General features: G+C 57.2%; 5 protein-coding genes and 1 non-coding gene across 6 annotated transcripts; 3 read left to right on the forward strand and 3 right to left on the reverse strand.

The window, feature by feature from the left end:
- Window positions 1-33: 33 nt before the first annotated feature.
- On the forward strand, window positions 34-4,301 carry F5144DRAFT_593866 (magnesium transporter NIPA-domain-containing protein; the record flags this gene model as incomplete). The annotated part of the gene is made up of 4 exons (XM_066790506.1): window positions 34-1,072; window positions 1,698-1,741; window positions 2,401-3,817; window positions 4,039-4,301. The coding sequence occupies 4 exons, from the start codon at window positions 34-36 to the stop codon at window positions 4,299-4,301; spliced, it is 2,763 nt and encodes a 920-aa protein (XP_066641076.1).
- Window positions 4,302-5,381: 1,080 nt separating this feature from the next.
- Window positions 5,382-6,753, reverse strand: F5144DRAFT_576577 (uncharacterized protein). The gene has a single exon (XM_066789148.1). It carries the CDS (start codon window positions 6,708-6,710, stop codon window positions 5,655-5,657), a length of 1,056 nt encoding a protein of 351 aa, XP_066641077.1. The 5' UTR covers window positions 6,711-6,753; the 3' UTR covers window positions 5,382-5,654.
- A 4,540-nt stretch (window positions 6,754-11,293) lies between these two features.
- F5144DRAFT_281629 (uncharacterized protein) lies at window positions 11,294-13,223 on the reverse strand. Its single transcript, XM_066783712.1, has 2 exons — window positions 12,566-13,223; window positions 11,294-12,498 (listed from the first exon to the last, which is right to left on the reverse strand). The coding sequence occupies exons 1-2, from the start codon at window positions 13,006-13,008 to the stop codon at window positions 11,418-11,420; spliced, it is 1,524 nt and encodes a 507-aa protein (XP_066641078.1). The 5' UTR covers window positions 13,009-13,223; the 3' UTR covers window positions 11,294-11,417.
- A 1,235-nt stretch (window positions 13,224-14,458) lies between these two features.
- F5144DRAFT_652917 (Golgin subfamily A member 7/ERF4 family-domain-containing protein) lies at window positions 14,459-16,002 on the forward strand (the record flags this gene model as incomplete). The annotated part of the gene is made up of 2 exons (XM_066793062.1): window positions 14,459-15,679; window positions 15,735-16,002. Coding segments are annotated over 2 exons (1,338 nt in total), but the record flags the coding sequence as incomplete, so codon positions are not given.
- A 511-nt stretch (window positions 16,003-16,513) lies between these two features.
- On the forward strand, window positions 16,514-16,585 carry F5144DRAFT_t123. Its single transcript has one exon. It is a non-coding gene; the product is annotated as a tRNA-Met (tRNA).
- A 672-nt stretch (window positions 16,586-17,257) lies between these two features.
- F5144DRAFT_494938 (uncharacterized protein) lies at window positions 17,258-19,279 on the reverse strand (the record flags this gene model as incomplete). Its single annotated transcript, XM_066786067.1, has 4 exons — window positions 17,258-17,586; window positions 17,659-18,302; window positions 18,355-18,644; window positions 18,761-19,279. 4 exons carry the CDS (start codon window positions 19,277-19,279, stop codon window positions 17,258-17,260), a joined length of 1,782 nt encoding a protein of 593 aa, XP_066641080.1.
- Between the last annotated feature and the right edge of the window lie 598 nt (window positions 19,280-19,877).

A 19,877-nucleotide genomic window follows, 5' to 3' on the forward strand; every position in this document is an offset into this window, starting at 1 on the left:
TTTTTACGTTCACAATTGGACAAATTGATCAATATGTCGACATCACACACCTCCCACACCGAGCAGACTACCGCGGCGGGTCCGGCGCCAAGACCAGACGCCGACGCTATCCTCGGCGTCACATCTTACAACCGGGCAGACTTTGAGCTACCCGTCGTCACTGTGCACCCGAGCCAGCACGATGCCGTTCGATCGACCGTATTCCAGCCCCTGGGCGACAAGTCCCGCCATTCCGACTTCGATTTTGACCTAGGACGCCTCGGACGCCTCCCCTTCGAAATCGTATCGCTGATTTGCCTCGAACTTGACGTCACCTCGGCCCTTCGCTTCAGCCATGTCAACCGCACAGCCCGCGAGGTGCTCACCTCGATCCGAGAATTCCGCCACCTCGGCGCCTATGCCTTGGAAGGGCTCTGTGTGCTCCTGCGAACGGGCATGGCCTCCCACGTGAATGTCCTCGACGTGTACTCGACTCTCACAACCCAGCATTGCTCGTTATGCGGTTCTTTTGGTGGCTTCATGTTCCTGCCCACTGCCGCGCGCTGCTGCCTCACCTGCATCGCGTCGGCCCCGGCCATGCAGGTTAGCTACCTGAGCCGCGTGGCCGACGCGACGGGCGTGGAGGCGGGCGCGCTGCAGAAGCGGCTCCCTGTGCTGCACACCCTCCCGGACAGCCGCCGGTGCATCGTCGCCGTGCAGCACGCCCTCGGATCGCTGCGGGACAGCGGGGCGGGCGAGGCCGAGGCCGAGGCCACCACCCGCCGGTGGCCCGACTCGTTGACTCTCAGGTTCCAAGCGGCAACCAGCCTGCCCTACCTGGACCGCATGACGGGCGAGGTGCAGTCCGGCATCTCGTGCAAGGGGTGCCAGCTCGCCTTTGAGGGCGACTTCTTGGATGACCACCTGGAACTACGGGACAGGTTTTACTCAAGGCAGGGGTTCATGGATCACTTTGAGGAGTGCGCGCCGGCTCAGAAGCTGTGGGGCTCGAGCCAAGAGGGTACGGCTCCCGTACAAGAGCCCGTGTGGACGGGGCTGGGCAGGACGTTTACGTCGCCAGTTGGGCAACGGCGTTCTTCTGGACGCTCATAGCGATCATAAATTGATCTACGAGAAAAGAAGGCGGCCAAGGGGCAAACAAAACAAAACAACAGGCAAATGACTAATCTTGGGAATACGGGACAAAAAAAAGGGCACAGGGGAACGGACATCAAAAAGTTTATTTTTTTTTTCTTTCCGATTTTTTGGGACAAGGGGTTACGACGGATCTGGGCAAGCGGTCTTGGAAAAATGACCGAAGGTTTCTGGCTCTGGCGGCGTTGAAACACTGCTTTCTCGAACTGGGTTCGGCAAAAAAATTCTCACACTCAGCTGCCAGCTGTTTAATCTCTCTAGTACCTTTTAATTTCTTAGCAGCCACAATTTAACATGATTGGCATCGCGCAATTGCATGTTTTGCAAATCCTGTGAATCACACTCTCGCGCGTCTCAGTCCCTTCTTGCCCCTGGATTGAGAATTTGGGAAGCTCTTTGCGTCACAAGATCATCGAGGTCTGGCCTGCAGAGCCCAGACTTGGCAGCACGTCCCTGGGGTCAGGGGTCTGATTGGATTGGGATGGAAAAATCTCCACTCGGATGCCCGGCAAGCTGCGGACTTGGTACTTCAAAATTACCTAACGACAACTACATGCTTGCAGGACGGCAAAGAAATGTCATGAAGTTCATCGAAAGAGGGACAAAGGTAAAATTTCTAATGGAATGGGATAGAACACCAACAGAGGAGCTCCCCATCTTCCTTTCTTTTTCTTCCCTCTGTTGCTATCGCGCATAACTGGCAAGTGACTTGGATGTGGCAGGTACCTACACAGCTACACTGTACCTGAGTTATGTTGTCTGCAAAATGCCAAGGCCTGAATTGTTCGAGCTGCCCAAGCCCACAACGGTTAGGGTCTCGGTCACTCGGGAGGTGTACGTACCTTCGTACTCTTCGTAATCAAGAAACTCCGCGTTGCGAGCGGCACAAACCAACAGGGCGCGACTCCTGCACTAGGTATCACCATTGATTTTTAGAGATTGATCGCTTTGAAACCGCCGTCGCTTTGCTATTCTGTGTCATATTTTCGATGATATTTCCGCTGTCTACTCGTCGCTGCACTGTGCTAAAAGTGCCCACCTGACAGAAATCGCGATTCGACCTCGAAAGAGTACCCAACCTCCAACTTGGCACCGTGCCAACTCAAAGAGATCAACCCCATCCCATCGCATGCCGATATCGAAGCAACCCTAGTACCACGGTTTCCTCGACTGGCGCCGATGGTCTGCCAACTTAAATTGCGACTCCGGTGCGCCTCTTCTTTTTCCAGGGCGGCAACGACCGTGCGGTAAACCCAGCATCGGTAGGCAACAGCAACAGCCCGCAGCGAGAGGAACATGCGTCTCTTGCCCCCACAACCACCGACCAGCCTGGGGAGCCGCGAACTGCTTGCATGGCCCGCATGGCTTCCCGATGGCGACGGTGACGGCGATGGTGACGGCGGCCCCGGCGGCCCCGGCAGCGAACTCCAGAACTGGTCCAGCTTGATCGGCATCATCACAGCCATCTGCGGCAACGTGCTTATCGCCCTGGCCCTCAACGTCCAGCGCTATGCACACACCAGGCTGCACCGCAAGAAAGCGCAAATACGGCAGCGCGCGAGGCAGGCCATGCGCAACGCAGAGGGCGGGACACAGGGCCAGGGGGCGGGGCGGTACGGCGCTGCCGTGTCGCCCAACGGCGACTCTCACGGCGGCTCGAACGGGTACGGGAGCGGTCGGTATAGTGATGAGGACATCCGCGGGTCGTCCGAGACGGAACCCCTTGCCCACTCCTTCCGGTCGGATGACTCGGCCGACGGCGACGACGACGACAACCATGACGGCAAGCCCAAGGTTGCCTCGACGTACCTGAAGGACCCCTACTGGTGGATGGGACAGGTCCTGATCACCATCGGCGAGATGGGCAACTTCCTGGCTTACGGTTTTGCGCCGGCCTCCATCGTCAGCCCCCTCGGCGTGGTGGCCCTGGTGTCTAACTGCGTGATCGCCCCCATCTTCTTCAAGGAGGTGTTCCGCCAGCGGGACTTCTGGGGGGTTATCATTGCCATCACGGGCGCTGTGACGGTGGTGCTGAGTGCCGAGACTGAGGAGACCAAGCTGGGCCCGCACGAGGTGTGGGATGCCATCACGACCATGGAGTTCGAGATTTACCTCGGCGTCAGCTGTGCGCTGATTGTGCTGCTCATGTGGCTGAGCCCGAAGTATGGGCACAAGACGATCCTGATAGACCTCGGGCTCGTGGGGCTATTCGGGGGTTACACGGTGCTTGCGACCAAGGGCGTGTCCTCGATGCTGTCTTCGACCCTATTTGGCGCCTTCACCACCCCTGTTACCTACGTCCTGATCTTCATTTTGCTATCCACCGCCATCATGCAGGTCCGCTATGTAAACAAGTCGCTCCAGCGATTCGACTCAACCCAGGTTATCCCGATCCAGTTTGTGCTCTTTACGCTATCTGTAATCATCGGCAGCGCCGTCCTCTACCGGGACTTTGAGCGCACCACCAGCGAGCAGGCCCTCAAGTTCATCGGCGGCTGCCTCTTCACCTTCTTCGGCGTTTTCCTGATCACCAGCGGCCGGTCGCGGCGGGAAGACGACGACGAACCCACGCTCTCTGATGCCGAGGGCATCGAAGAGACTATCGGCCTCGCAGAGCAGGACCGCGTGCCGCCGCCAACACCACCCCAGCCCCGCCGTCGCGACCCCCCTTCTCGATCTGGCGGTTCCTCCCGAACCTCCCGCGTCAGCTTTTCCGACCTCCACGACATCGGCCTCCCCACGCCGCGCTCCTTCCCGAGCCACCCTCGCCAGACCCATCCCCTCGACAACGAAGACGACGGCCTCCCCGACGCCCCCCTCCTCTCCAACCCCTGGCAAGACGCCACCACCACCCTCACCACCGCAGACTATTTCACCCCCTTACCCGGACTCACCTACTCCGAGCCCCAACTCCTCGCCGAACCCGCCCAAATAACAACAACAGCAACCCTATCCTCATCAACAACACCACTCCCAACAACCTCAACAAAACCCCTCCCTCCCACCCCACTCGGCACCGGCAGCGCGGGCACCACCCCATCCCAATACCCAGACCGAGAAAGAGAAAGAGACCGCGACAGGGACCAACGCCCCATGACCCCGCGCGCCCCCGCGAGCACCTCCCGCCTGCCGCCTTCCCATATGTACTCGCCCTCGCCTTTCTCTAGTACAGTGAGCGTGGTGGTGGGCGATAAATTGCGCGCGGTGATGCGCGGGCATTTTGGGCATGGTCATAGCAATAGTCATGGGCATGGGCATGGGCATGGGTATGGGTATGATGGGGGGGATGGGGATGGGGGTTGGAATGGGAATGGGGGTGGCAGTGCGGCGGAGGCTAGTGGTGGTTTGGATGGGGAGGGTGGGAGTGTGGAGAGCGGGTTGAGGGGGCGGGCAAGGAGTTTGAGCCAGACGTTGGGGCTGGCGGGGCTGTTTGGCGGTGGGAGTAGTGGTGGTAATGGTAGTGGGAGTGGTGGTGGGACTGCGACTGTCAGACGGGCGACGGTTACGAGGAGAGAAACTACGGATGGGTTGGAGGGGAATGTGTTTGGCGGGCCGTTGGAGAGGGCGAGGACGACGGGGGATGGTGCGGCGGGTGGGGGGAGGTTGTGAGCTAGTTGTTGTGATGTGGCGTGATGTGTGGTGAAAAGGGGCGGGCTGGCTGGCCTGCCGCGGGTTTGGTAGACCTGCCTGCCTACTCACCTCGCTTACCTGCCTGCTTTACTCTTGGAGATAGATGGCGGCATGTTCTTTTTTTGCGGGCGGACGGATGGATGGATACCTCGTTTTGTTTCTTTGGTCTCTCATGGCATAGCGTCTTTTGCTGTTTCTTTTCCGTTTTTCTTTCGATACCTGTTATTGTCATAAAGCATGTGATGGCGTTTTGGGTCTCCTACTACTAGCATGTATTGTGTTGGCGGTTGCTGCTGGTGGAAACCGGGAGTTGTGTCCGAGGGGCCTAGGACACCTGCTGTGTTATACGCTCCTCCGTTTTTTACATAGATCGAGGCCATATAATAATTGCTGCGGCTCTTTCCGTTGTTTGTCCCTGTGTATTAGCATTAGGATGAGTTGTTAGCATTGGGATGGGCTGTTGACATCTGGATGAGTCGCTGACATCTAAGGTGTAGGTGGGACCATGGTCAAAACGGGCGATGGACAGCACCCGTTAATTAGACTCGTATAAATCGGACATCACTAATTACAATTGCTTGTGCAACGGGCATGAAGCCGTGTCACTTCACCCATGAAACCACCGGAGGTTAATGTTGAACTGCTGTTGAGAACAAGAATACGGGTATATATATTCGACCAACAACAACCACAACTAACTGGTCCACGACACCACTCCCCTCGCCTCATTATCATCCACTACTACTCGCACCATATTAACTAATGCAGCTTATTCCAACTCGCACCCTACTCCTCGCTCCTTGTCCACCTCCACCCAACCAAATTACCACTAAGACATTACAATTACCCCCTCCCCACCCCCTTCAAGCTACCACCCCTCACCCTCCCCATCACCCCTTCACACCCCCCTGCAACCTCCTCATCGCATCGCGATGCGCATCCATCAACACCCCACTCCTCATCAGCTCCTCAAAATCCCGCTGATACTGAATTTTACCCATGGCCTCCGCCTCCCGCCGCTGCGCCTGCGCCGCCTTCTCCACCAGCAGATACCCCCGCTGCAGCTCGATGCTGCGCATGGCCTCGGTCTTGCTCTTGTCCGCGGTCGGCGTGGGTGTCGTCACCCCCGCGACGCCCAGCGCCGCCGCGCTGTGCAGGCTGGTCACGGAGGCGTTGTTGATGCCGCCGCCGCCGCCGTGGAGGGTGGCGGAGGAGGACATGCGGCGGAGGTCCGAGGCGCTGGGCGGGGAGCTGGGGCGGAGATCGACGGCGATGCTGTTGCGGAAGCTGGCGAGCTGCGCGTGGCGGATGGCGGTGGGCATGGCGCTGGTGCCGCGGCGGGGTTGGTGCGAGTCGAAGGCGGTGGAGTGGGCGGTTGGGCGGAGGTTGGTGGGGGCTTTGCTTTGGCGGTGGCGGATGATGGAGCGGCGTTGGGAGAGCGGGAGGTCGTCTAGGTCGGCGTGGGCGGCGGAGCGGAGGTTGGGGGAGGAGCGGTGTTGGCTGCTTGGGGTGGGCGAGCGCACGGGGTAGTTGTGGGTGCCGTTTGTGTTGGTGGGCTTGCAGTGGGTGGTGGAGGGGTCGGGAGGGGAGTGGAAGGCGTTGCCGCTGGTGGGGGTGAGGATGCCCGAGGCGCGGGAGCGGAGGAGCTTCTCGCGCATACCGATCATCATGTTGGGGTGCTTGGTCTGGGGGTACACCTTGTGCGGAAGGTCGTGGGTTGGCATCGATGTGCTCGATGTTGAGCGGCGATGGCCAGAAGTGCCCGCTGATTGTGTCTGTGCCGTCCCCTGTGGCAACGCCGAGTTACGCCGTGAGTCACCGTGCTTCTCAGCGGCGGGCTCGATTGGGAACCTTGTGCTATGGCGTTTCAACGGTGCAGGGACGACGGAGTAACGATGAGGCCTGGGCTCAGGTTGCGAGCCCGGAGCCGGGTTGGACATGGCCATCTCTGAGTCGGGGAGTGAGATCTCTCGAAGGCGGCGCGCTGCGGGTAGTTTTATACAGCTGTAGCTGGGGGAGGGGCACCAGTTTCAGTTGCTGCAGCTTAACAATAACTAGATGTGCGGGCTGTTCGTCTGGAGTGTCTGGGACAGGCTCAGCAAGTTGAAGCACTTCTGGGTCGGGAGTCTCTGCGATGCTGAGGTGCTTTGCCCACTCGTTTGTGCGATCTCAAGGCAAGATCTGGAAGGGCTGTTGGGAGGTTAAGTCTCGTCAAACCCTCAATGAAGGCCCGAAATGATGCGGTCGATCCCAACCCGCTGTCTCCCAGACTATGGGGCGCCACCTTGCTCACCGCTTGCTTCTGTCTCACCGTATTCAAAACATCGTCCGGGGATCTTCCGGTGCTCGATGATGAGCTCTTGGCCCTGTCTCGCAAATGGGGGTGATCCAGTGATGGAAAATCCGCTTCACTCTCTTCGGTATAGTTGGTCGAGTGTGGTGTTGTCGTTCGCTGCCACGACGCTGGAACCTCTTGCTTCTCATCATTGGAACCTGAGGGTGAACATCCTTCAAACCCTCGCCGCGCCCAGCCGACAACAACAGCCCCTGCTTCACCGCTCGTGCTCTCGTCATCCATACTCGCGATGACGGAGTCTCTGTCGTCTCTGACCGCTTTGGTTGGAAAAGCCAACACCCCGCACCGTCCCACAGCTACGTACTTCTCTAAGTTACTTACCGTCGAGCGCTGAGATAAACTCCTTCGGCCGCCTGCGGGATGCTCCGGAAGCAGTGAATCTCCAACATTGGGAATCAAGGCACCCCGCTGTTCTTCCTCGCCAGCGACAGCCACTATAGAAGACGTATCCTTCCCCTCAATCACCTTGGAATTGGTGTCTTTCCCGTCCCAGGCGGTAGGGATTCTGATTGGGAGAGGGATGATTGGTGGTTCAGGGACAAATTGCAAACGGGGACTCATTTCTGGAGCCATAGAGGTCTCACTTGAGCTGATATCGCCATACGCTGGAGCAGCGACGGCAATCGCATCTCCCGCCGCTCCATCGTCCCCAACAACCCTGACAGTCACCCCGCCGTCTATACCTTGTTCTATGATAGGATGCGCCCGGTGGAGCTTTGACACCAATCGTAGACGTGGAGGTCTGAAGCCAGATAGTTGTAGCCCTCGGGTTTCTCGTCCCCCACAGCGCTGCCCACCGACACTTGGCGAGCACTCCCGCCTTCTTCATACACGCGTTCCCACTCGCGGCGCTCACGGTTGGCCACCTCCTCCACTTGCCTTCCTACGTTTTCTTCCTCATCCGTCACGCCCGGCTCCTCGTCGCTCGTCTCATCCTTGCTCTTATTACGGCGGGTTTGGATGAGCCGCCATAGCTTGATTTGCGAGATGATTCCGACAACGAACAGTAGGATGGTGATGGCGAGTTCCACGCGGATGCCGCGGGTCAGTGGGTAGGTGACAGTGCCTTTGGGGAACAGGTTGTCGTTCCGCTCCCAGATGTAGGCTCAAAATTCCCTGAGACCCGCAGGGCTGAAGCAGTCGATACCGAGGACGGCCGCTGTTGCGCCAGAAAGGGGTATGCAAACCACGAGGCCATACGCCCTTGTCCAGCGGCTAAAATACAAGCAAAAACCCATTAAACTGAAGACAGCAATAAACAAGTTTTGCCTGGGCTGTGACAGACGAGCCCGCCGGGGTGGAGGGTCAGCAACCACATGCTGAAGCTGAACCCGCCGAGTACACATCCTAGACACTCGGTGAGGTCCCTAAAAGAAATGGCAAGCCCACCGAGTACCGCACCGATGCAGACGGCAGCGACTACAAAGGCGCCTTCGACAAGGCTAACCGGAGGAGTCGTGAGGTACAATATCAAAACGGTCGTCCCCAAAGCCACAAGAAAGACAGAGCTGAAGAAGGTGTGTACCCGGTTCGTCCTGATGCCCACCAGTGCGTGGGCAACGCCAGTACCAAAAAGGATGGTGACAGCGACGGCCCAGCCGGGTGTGATTTGCGGCTTAAGTGGAAGCTTGTCTTCGGAGGCTGTAGCTTCGCATTTTCAACCATCATTCATGAGATCTTGGCCAAGACACACATACCATTAAACAAAGCGGCGCCAGCATCGTCCAATGGGACTGGTAGCGTGCGTGCCGGTGCGTGTGAGGTGAAGGAACGGATAACTAGGCTCCTAGCTTAGCGGACTCCTGTCCAGGCCGCCGGGTTGGCAAACCTTTGGATGCCCAAAACAAAACCGCAACTTGGCCGCAGAAGTCCGAGTGTTAGTTCATGGATGCGGTTGCTGAATCTATCCAGTCGTGTCGACGTGCGCCCACCCACGCTATGGGAGGCCAACGTGTCGGCCAACCCACAATCTGTTCGACTGGATGGCAGCATCGCGGACGAGATGAGCAAGGACGACAATGTCGATGACTCGAGGTCGGGTTTTGAGTTGCATTGCAGGCGCCAGGGCTAAAAACGGGACGGCACAGGGGACAGGGTCCGGGGCCTGACAGCGTCGAATCCGGGGCCGTGACAGGGGTAAATATGCTTTTCCTTGTTGTTACACGGGAACATGTCGACTTCATCGGTCAAGTTGGTTGGATTTCAGTGTCCTGAAGATAGCCTGTACCCGACAATCCTCTTTTACTCCTCGGTTTCATTCCCAGAGCATCCCCACTCCTGTTATCTGTCGGGTTGCAGAGCATTGAGGAAAGGCCCAACCAAGCACGGGCCTGTGGTTTGCGGCCGAAGCCGTAATTCTCCGACTGAGACAGAACTAACCCGGGCCGAAAGGAAGGATTCCGGAGGCAGGATGTGACCAACCGTGGCGGGCTGAGGAGTGCTGGGCTAGCGTCGTTCGACCGCTAGTTGGTGAACGGCAGGGTCAGTTGGGCAAGCGGTCTGACATCCCAATTATCACATTTTCCTTTGTTGGAGATTGGAGATTGGTATAATCTCTTCCAGGACATTCCTCTGTTGACTGTTGACAAGCCAGTCGGCCTCGGAAGGTATGTAGGTAATTGAGAAGAGATTGAAACTCAGAGTCCCGGAGTCGACCAAGTTGACTTCCACGCGGGTACCTGAACCTCGCCCGCATCGCCAAGCCACGGGATGTAACGGGATAGGTTAATCTGTCGATCTTCACGCACATGGGCACAACTTAACGCCACCGCCATTGGAGTTTTCGTGGCCTGGTGGGAGAAGAGCCCTGGGGCGTTGGAGAAGAAGCAAAGTGAGAAGAAAAGCTGGAAAATTTTCAAACGAAAGCACATTAGGTAGCATTGGCCGAATAACTTACCAGGAAGGGACAAACGACTTCCACTGTTCAAGCTTGAGCTCCAGCCCCACACCCACCAGCCCCACTTCGACATCTTTTCGATGCGCTTTCCCGATCCGGACGAACACTTACCCAACCCTTCAGGCAAGTACATCAACTCCAGAAATTGGGAGATTGGGACACTGGCACATTCTCAAAATTGAACTGCCCTTATGTCTTTTATGTCCTAGTTTGTTCTAGTATTGGGACACCACCACGCCTAACACACATGGGTGCTTGACATGACCTTGACCATGATACCGTCTCATTCCCGAATTCACCACATAGCCGGGCCGGGGAGTGACTGAGGATCTTTGCCAACAACAACACTGATTTTGCTTTCCTCGGGATGCTTTAACGAAAGCGAGGCCAGTCCCATGTTGAAGCCCTGACCTGAAAAGCTACCCCGTTTCCTCCGGTTCCGGGCTGAATCTCCGTGCCGTCCCGTACAGACCCGCCAGAAGAAAGAGAAGGACGAAAAACAACAACACATTCCGTGTCATCCTAGGTGTAAAACAACCACACATTCACCCAAACCCAACCGTTGTCTCGCCGATTCCAACACCCCAGCGCCCCGTAACACCATGATCTGCTTGTAAAGTGTTCACCGCCACATATCCAGATGGGTCGTTATGCCAACGGTCTCCGTCACACAATTAAAGCCGCAAATCCATGACTACCCCACGTCGATTCCATACCACACCGTGCTGGAGATCATTTGTACTTGCCGAGACGAGGCGAGACACCTTGTCTCACATGATCTTCCGAACCTGCGGCGTCTTCAGCAGTCGGTAAGTCAGTTAGTAAGTTAGTCGTCCAGTAGGTCAGTCAATAAAGCTAGTCAGTCAGTCAGAAAGTCAACCAGTAAGTTGGTAAATTAGCGAGTAAGTCAGTTACTTGTAGTTAGCCGGTCAGTTACTTGTTAGTCAGGCAGTAAGTCAGTTAATTACATTGTCAATCAGTAACTCAGCCGGTTAGTCAGTTAAAACAGGCAGACGAAACAACAAAAGAAGTCTACACCATCTCAGAACTACCCACTGTAGATCATCGTGTCCATCCTCGGAAGAGAACAACACATACCCGCCAGCATCCACCTTTCGACCAGTGTCCTCAATGCCGATTACTCGGACTACCATGTAAACCCGAAGTTAATGCTCCCGTCAGCGGCGGTCGAGCACGTAGTTGATGCAACCGGGATCGGCACCTGAAAGCCGTCAAGATTGCCACACCGATATGTAAAGGACCCAGCTGAAAAAGCCATGATATTCCACCAAAAAGCTCAAGAAACACCATTCAAATGACCCCACGCTTCGCCGCGATCCCCGCTGTCTCATATCGTCACACATCGAAAAAATAATACACGCAACAACCAGCTCGCCTGCCTCACCCCGACTTGAACCTATTCGGCCTCGGTGGAAACACAGCCGGGAATGTCTGGACAGCCCGCCCCTGCTTGACGGACCGCGCCCGTGCTGGACCATTCTCCTGCGGTTGCCCATTCGTAACTACTTTCCTCCCTCGTTCATGATTCCGCTCCGCGGCCTCAGTCCTCGACTGCCGCCCCTGGTGGGCAATCCAGCTCAGCGGCTTGGAAATAGGGGACAGAAGCAGCGAAACTAAAGACAACGCCGCCGCCACGGGGACCGAAAGTACCATCCAAATGCCGCTGGCCATCGTCTCCAGGAGCCCCCACACACCACCAGTATTGTTCCTAGCGGCGACAGCCGACAGCGCGATAACATCGTCGAGGCGTTGACGCAGGTCCGCCAGCCGGTGATCGGTGTCGCTGGTGAGGGTGCTGGTTTTTCTCTCGTAGCGCCTCACGGCACGGACGACGCCGTCGATCTCCGGGCCGACGGCAGCACGCACGTCCCGGGTCACGTCCTCACGCAGCCGCTTGGCCGTCTGCTGCTGCTTCTGGCCGTCGATGCAGTCGCATCCTTCGCACCGGGGCCTCTCCGACTGCTCGAGCGCCCGCGCCTCGAGGTCCTCGACCCGCGCCAGGAGGCCGCGGTAGTTGGAGGCGGTGACCGACACTACCCGGTATGGGTTCGTGTTGACGATCCGCTGAAGATGTAGCGTCCTCGCCAGGATCATTTTGATCAAATGCGAGACCGGTGGCATCTCGGCGGCCATCAGGAAGATGGCGAGGTTGAAGCTCGAGACCAAGTTCTCAGAGGGAGGGCTAAGGAGGTACCGGACCGAGTAGAGGAGGTATGTGGCAATGGCGGGAGCCAAGAAACATGTGGCCAGTGCCATTATTTCGAGACTCTGTAGCCGATCCAGAGCTGCGTCCGCCTGGCGTGTTCGGTCATACTTGTCCACCTTTGACTGATATTTGCCATTTACTGACTCGGAGTCGCTGCCGGATTTGATCGGCGATTCGTCGTCTTGGGCTTTCAGTGATTCCTCAAAGGCCGGCTCACTGTCCTCCCGGACCTGCTGGGCCAAGCTGTACCATTTCCTACGGACAATGAATGCGTGCGCTTGAATATTCCACCACATGCATGTGAGGGCTAAGGATTACTTACCATGGCGCCGTTACAGACCAGTGGAGGAAGACGGTAGCAAGAAATAGCAGGATGAGGTCGCTGAAGAAGGCTGTTCCGTTCTCAAAGAACAGTCCTGCGATGGGAGGAACCGAAGCAAACATGATAGGTAACAACGACTTCCATGTTGTCGGCTCGCGGTTGACCTCCGGCCCGGGATCAGCAATCTCTTCATGGAAATCTTGGACTGCTTCATTGATGCTATATTGCGAGAAAGTGGAGCTGCGGCGGTGGACATAATTCTCAGGCGGTGGTATTCTTGGTCCGGGTGGCCCGGGTGGTCCGTTTGTAGAGGACCGGCGCATGGCCGCGGGGTTAGCACGGTCGCCGAACTTACGGCTACGGAGGACTCCGGGAGAGTCCGGAGCTGAGGATGCGGACGTGCTAACGGCCGGGCTGCCAGCCTCCGGCCTGGCGGAGACCATAGCAAGTTAAAAAAGCGAAATATAGCTCCTTCTTCAATCCCATGTGTTGTCACGCTGTTTGAGCGGATTGAAGCGATGGATGATGCTGAGTGGCCCGGATGGCAGTGACGTAATCGGCGAGTTACCAGAACAGAGGAAGAACTGCTGTCTCACCTCATCCGTCGCGTCGTGTTTGAAGGCGGACGGCGTCGCAGATACGATCGATCATCATGGGGGCATGATTGAGAAGGCTGATGACCTGAAAGTTGTTTGTCTTGGAAGAGGAAAGGGTACTCGTGAGCTAGGTACCTGCCCGAGACGAATCTGTGTGTCGCCTTGCGACTTCCCAAACCGGATTTGTGGCGGGGTGTCTCATACCCGAAGCCGACATCAGCAAGCCTGGGCAAGGTTCTTCATATCACAATATATACCGGAGGTTCCTCGTTAAACTCATGGATATAGACAGGTACAGTAAACCCGCCGGTACTAAAGTAGTAAACACCGGGTGGATAAAACGCTTGTTATCGTCAGAGGTGGTGCGCTCGATTATTGCGGTGTTGGTCAACCCTAACCCTATAACAATCCCAATGCTAACCACTCAGTTTCTGCTCAAACTTCTGACCTGTGATCAACAGTGGCGAAAAGTCGTGAACTTAGCCCGGAGGACTAGGTTGCAATTGCGGCCATGTATGCAAACGGCCTTCGAAGCTGCGTCGTTGCGTCTGATGGTTCGGTCACCTCGTAAAAGGAATGGAATGCTAAGGTTGCGCTTGCCTCTTCGGATCAGTCAGTTGGTTTTGCTAACGAAAACATGCATGCACTAAGCCCCTTTTAGATAGGCTGGACTTCTCTGGCTTGCGAGACCTGCTGCCCTCGAAAACCATTCAAGATCGCACCCGCAGATTGGTAAAATCCAGACACCCAATTGAACCCACCCATTTTTTGCGGCACACTCGCGCGGCGCCTTTCTGACCTTCCTCTTTCTAGCCTGTATCTCCATTGACGCTGTGGAACGCGACCCATCTCCGTTACTTAGTACTAGGCGTGCTAGACGCTAGTCTCGGGGCAATTTCAAGGTTGCTTTTGATCAGGTGGAGAAAGACATTGGAATTTGTGGCTCTCGTGTGTACTGGAGGTTTTAGCAGAACAGCGGCCGACTGGGTCCCATCGTTCTGGAGACCGGCCGGGAAATAACTTGCCCGGAGAAGGGGGGAAACCGGCATCCTAGCTCTTCGGAGGCCGTCTCGGCGGCCGCCACTGCCAGATCTTCCCCACGGCTTCACCCACGGCACCCGCTGCCCACCCCCGGTCCCAGGAAGCGCTTGCCCTCGATGCAGCGACCGAAGCTCAATTGCCAACAGCAGCAATTTCGAACCTGCCGCCACCGTCGCAACAGCCCCCCAATTCCCCACCCGCTGCGACGTCGCCAATAACCCAGCACCACCAGCCATCGCGAGAACACCATCTTCTACGAAGGGGCCTCGGCGGCGCCCCGGACACGTTTCTGCAATCGCCCTTCCGCACCCGCCGTGCCGGTGTCCCGCTCAGGCAGCTTCACCCGGCGCGCCTCTGGAATCCGACCAACTCGACTCCGAGAAACTTGGGACCCCCGACTAGCCGGCCACGCCGTCTGTCCACACCGCCACCTCCGCCGGTCCCGCTCGCGCGCCCTACACTTGACGTCACCGAGTACGCGCCCGAAGCCCCCGGCACTTCCGCCGGCGATTACCCGCTCCTGACAGTCCCGGAACAGCGCGAGGTCCGGTCTGCGCTATCCAACAGGGCCAGTCTCCACCTTGATCGCGTCGCCGGGGCCGAACAGCGCGCCAGCCTGCCGCCCTCGTTACGCCATTCGTACGACGGGAAGCGCGCGAGTCACACGCCATCGCCGGTCGAGGAACCAGAGGCAGGCCCCTCAGCCAACCGACACGCCGCGCACCTGGTGGTCCCTGAGGCCCGGAAGTATAGGGGAAGAGGCCTGAGCTTTACGAAGCTGCAAGCACCGATCGGGCTCAGCTTCAGACCGGGGTCAAAGCAGAAGGAGGACAAGGGCAAAGGAAAGGAAGTCATGGCGCCGCCTGAGGATGCCGGGGATGGCTTCACGCCGGACCTGGAACGCGGACCGGATGTTATGAACCATCGTCACTCGACGGCTTCTGGGATATCCGGCATCGGGTCGGCGATTTCTTCGAGCGATTCGTCTATCATGGGGGACCCAGATCAACCGCCAGACAATGGAGAAGAATGGGGGCCGCAACATCCGTGTTATCCGCACTTGAACCCGCATGTCCCGACAGATTCTCCCGAGTATGCCAACACGCGCATCATCAGGGTCCGCCGGGATTGGTTGCTCGAGGGTGACCTTGCGCCCACGTTTTCTAATCTGTATCCCGACATTTTGGATCCCGCGGGCGTCTCAGAGCAAGAGTTCCGCCGCATCATCGACAAGCTCAACGGTGAACTTGTGCCCATATTTAGCCCGTACGCTTGGAGGAATATCCTGGACAACGTCCTGGGCCTGGCGACCGGGTGGCTCTGGGATGACCTTGGTTTCACGGCTGCCAAGGCGCGCCTTCGGAAGCTCGAGGAGTGGATCGAGCAGTGGAATTCCGACATGGAGAGGGGGATGGACTCGGAGGAGGGCATGATCCCACCCAAGATTGTGCCGCTACGGCGGACGGGATACATGACGGTATGTCAAACCAACCAACCACCGAGATTTTGTTGATGGGCGCTAACCTCCGCAGCTCGACATTCAAATACCGGACCCCGAACTTGCGCCCGCGTCTCCAACCACGGCCACTCCGTCGCGGGACGGGCCGGAATCTCTGTCAGTTGAACCCCCTGCTGCCGTCACAGCTTGATATCCACGCCAACCCTGTTTTTCATTTCTAATGTTTCCTTCACGTATACCCCTTGGTCGGTCTCTCAATGACTGATGAGTTCATACGCATACCCATACCCGTACTTAATGTTCTATCACTATCTGGACGGTTATCTTTCGATGTCATTGTCCCAGAGCATGACGTGGCGTTGTGGTTAGCTTTTGTATGTGCCCTTGCTAGTTTCCTAGCCTCGAAGGCGTTTGTATAACCTGGAAGAAGTGTGTTAGCTGTACTACCTGTTACCTGTCCCATCATCGCATCCCCAAGGCTGGTTGCAGAGCTATTTTGTGAACACAAAAAGTCCCCTTCCGGCCGTCATGTCCACATCATTACCGAGTACACAATAAACCCAGCACCCACAGAGCCTCCCGACCTTCCCACAAAGGCAAATGCCGAACCGAGGACGGATCCCAAAGGCTCCATTGACCAATCCCTGGCACCCCACGCCAGGCCTGCCGGCTGTTGTCTCACCCCTGCGATGGCGGGGCGCGAATGAGTCACAACAGACGAAAAAAAAAAACAGATGAAAGCAGAGAGACACAACAGTGCCACACACACAGCCCATTCGTCCTCCCCCCCCCTCCTCTTTATCAGGCACACCCCTGGAACCGGAAAACAAGCAACAAGCAGGAAGCAAAGAAAGCGATTTGGCGCAGCGGAAGCGCGCCGGGCTCATAACCCGGAGGTCACTCGATCGAAACGAGTAATCGCTAGCTTCGATTTTTTGGAGTGAATGAGTTGGCGATGGTGTTTAGAGTCGGCATTCACATCTTTTTTACTTTGCTCCCCACCACTAGTTAGGATTAGGGCCGTATAACTAGCAGAGATATTCCTTCAATATTTTCTTTTTGCTTTGATGTTTAATTTTCCCATTTCCTACTATTTTCACAATCTGGGGGTTTTAAAATGAGTAATCGCTAGCTTCAATTTTTTGGCTGTGGTGTTTCATCTTTTTTTTTTTTTTTTTTTTTTTTTTTGAAGTTGACTCTCAACCCCACCACCAGTCAGGGTTAGGGCCATGAGCTAGCAGAGGCAGACTCATCCCTTGAAATACTTTTCCTTAGCTTGATGATGGAATTTTTTCCATTTTTACTATTCTCATGATCTCCAAGTCGCTTGGTCGGGGGTGTGCCGTGGTGTTTCGGATTCATTTCAACAATGTATCCAGCCTATGCCTACCATCTCATCGCTCATCCCTGCTCGGAAGATGGAATATATGTTTTCTTTTAGGGGATCATCATTATACGGCATGAATACCCAACTGCATAATGCGGATAGTGCCGAAAGAACCATCTATAGATATCAATATACCATCCAAAATCTACACCCACCATTCCCATCCCCATCCCAATCCCCATCCATCATTCGTTATCATACCACCACCCTCACCCCACCAACACCTCCCTCGGCGTGCCCTTCTTCGCCCACTCCCGCAACTCATTCTTCTTAATCTTACCCGTGCTCGTCTTGGGCAGCTCGCGCACGATCTCGACCTCGCGCGGCACCATGAACTTGCTGATGGCGCTGTGCGTGCGCGCCCACTCAATCACCTCGGCGCCGCGCAGCGCCGTCTGCGCGCCCCCCTTGACCGTGACATAGGCCTTGGGCCGCTCGCCCCAGTGCGAGTCCGGCACCGCCACCACGCCGGCTTCTAGGATGGATGGGTGCTCGACGAGCATGGACTCGAGCGCGACCGAGGAGATGTTTTCGCCGCCTGTTGGGGGGTGGGGGTGGTTGGTTAGTAGGGGGCTGTGGTTGTGTTGTGGGTTTGGGTTGGGGGGCTCACCTGAGATGATGATGTCCTTCGCCCGGTCCTGGATCTGGATGCTCCCGTCGGGATGCAACACCGCCAGGTCGCCCGAGTGCAGCACGCCGCCCGCGAACAGCTTGCGCGTCGCCTCGGCGTCCTTGTAGTAACCCTTGCAGCAGATGTTCCCGGAGAAGACGATCTCGCCGATTTCCTTTCCGTCCTTGGCCACGTCGATGAGCACGCCCTCGGGCTGGTCGGCCTTGACGACGCGCGCCGGAAGGGCGGTCAGGAAGCCGTGTCCTTGTCGCGCCATGTTGGCGTATTTATCGTGCTTGGGGAGTTGGTCCCACTCGGGCAGCATGTACCCCCGCGTGATGGGGCCGTAGGTTTCCGTCAGGCCGTAGACGTGGACCGGGAGCAGGTTGAGGTTGGTCATTTGCTCGAAGAGGTGCGCGGTCGGTGGGCTGGCGGCTACGGTCACCCGGACCGGGCGGGGGAGGGCCTCGGCGTCGGCGTGGGCGCAGAGCAAGGTGTTGACGGTCGGTGCGGCGTTGAAGTGCGTGATGCCTTCTTCCTTGAGGAGTTTCCAGATCAGGGGGTAGTCGATCTTGCGTAGGCAGACGTGTGTGCCGCGGACGGCGCAGACCGACCAGGGAAATGTCCAGCCAACCGCGTGGAACCTGTTGTCGGTCAGCGTATTGTTCTCCGCATCATGGTCTAGCTTGGGCTTACATCGGCAGGGTCCAGAGGTATTTGCACCTCCCATCCGGGACATTAAGCCCAGACTCGACGATATTTGCCAGCGAAGCGAGATAGGCGCCTCGATGGGTATACACCACACCTTTCGGCTTGGATGTCGTCCCAGACGTGAACGGAATCGCAATCATGTCATCCTCGTTGGCCACCGTCCGCGACACCAAATCCGCCCACCCCTTACTCCCCGTCTCCCGATCGTAAACCAGCCCCTCAAGCACAGCCTCGTCAAACGGCCCGCACAGCTCGCCCTCGGTAGCGTCGGTGTCCTGCGGTAGTGAGTTAGCCAGCCGTCACCCTCTTCGGTCCCAAATATGGAGGAAAGCACAAAAGATAAAAGCAAACACAAAAACAAGCAAATCAACAACAACACAAAACCACCCACCAAATCCACAATAACCTCCACCCCCGGCCTCCCCTGCCTAAACCCCCCCAACAACCCCTCAAACTCCCCATCCACCACCACACAATCCACCTCCGCAAACTCCAAAATATACCTCACATCCACCTCCTTCAACCGATAATTCACCGGCACGAGGACCCCCCCCGCCGCCACCACGCCGTACACCGTCTCCAAAAACGCGGGCGTATTCGGCGCCAGGATGCCGACGCGGCGCAGCCCCTTCTTGCGCAGGTAGTAGGCCAGGCCGCGGGCGCGGTCGGCCAGCTCGCGGTAGGAGCGGCGCAGCACGGCGCCGTTGGTGGTCACGTGGTAGACGGCTTCGGCGAGCGGCTCGATGGCGGCGGCGCGCTCGAGGAAGAAGGTGGGGGAGAGCTGGGAGAGGTGGTGGTGTGGGGGTTGGGGCTGGGGTTGTTGGTCCTGGTCGTTGTGGGGGGTGGGGGGTGATGGGGGGAGGAGGTGGTTGAGGAGGCCGCGGAGGCGGGAAGGGGCGGGGGAAGACATGGTGATGATTGTTTCGTTTTGTTTGTTTGGGAGGGTTGGGAATTGGATGGTTTGGCCGGAGTTGGCGGCGGGAAGGGGCCGGGGACTGCAATTGAAGGTTTGGTGAAGTGATGGTAGCGGAGAGTTCAACCGGATGGGTGAGCTGAATGTGGGATGAAAGGTTGAGAATGTAGGAGAAGAGGAAATGCTGGGTGATGTGCAACTTGTGCTCGGGGGAAAGTGACACGGAGTTTCTGCCACGGACCGGGGCCGATGTGTCTCGTGCCGATCAAAGCCGCCGCTGGACCGAATGAAGAAGAGCACGGGCGGTGTTGGGGAATAACTAGTTAACTGTCTTAAACGGTCTGGGGTCTCAGTCGGAGTAGCAGGAGAAAGTTACATATGTACTCCGGTGTTTCCGTCTCGAGTCAGCCGGCAACGGTAAAGACGAAAAGTACAGCTTCCTGCCGTCCGGTTGCCGTCTTCAATTCCTCGGCCAGCCGCACCGTCGCGGCAACGAACCCCGACCCCGGTTTCTCTCCGCATTTCCCCGTTTCGTCCTGTTCCAGGCCCACGGGGTGCGGTTGCAATCCCCGCTAAACCCTATTCGGCAGCTAGA

Source organism: Chaetomium tenue (genome assembly GCF_020726465.1).
Source record: "Chaetomium tenue strain MPI-SDFR-AT-0079 chromosome Unknown F5144scaffold_5, whole genome shotgun sequence".
NCBI classification, from domain to species: Eukaryota; Fungi; Ascomycota; class Sordariomycetes; order Sordariales; family Chaetomiaceae; genus Chaetomium; species Chaetomium tenue.

Excerpts from the sequence above, each read along its gene's own strand:
- F5144DRAFT_576577 (XM_066789148.1), bottom strand. The coding sequence starts at position 6,710 with ATGGCCATGTCCAACCCGGCTCCGGGCTCGCAACCTGAGCCCAGGCCT.
- F5144DRAFT_281629 (XM_066783712.1), bottom strand. The coding sequence starts at position 13,008 with ATGGTCTCCGCCAGGCCGGAGGCTGGCAGCCCGGCCGTTAGCACGTCC. Across the intron at positions 12,499-12,565 it reads TGGTCTGTAACGGCGCCATG|GAAATGGTACAGCTTGGCCC; the intron begins GTAAGTAATCCT and ends CATTGTCCGTAG.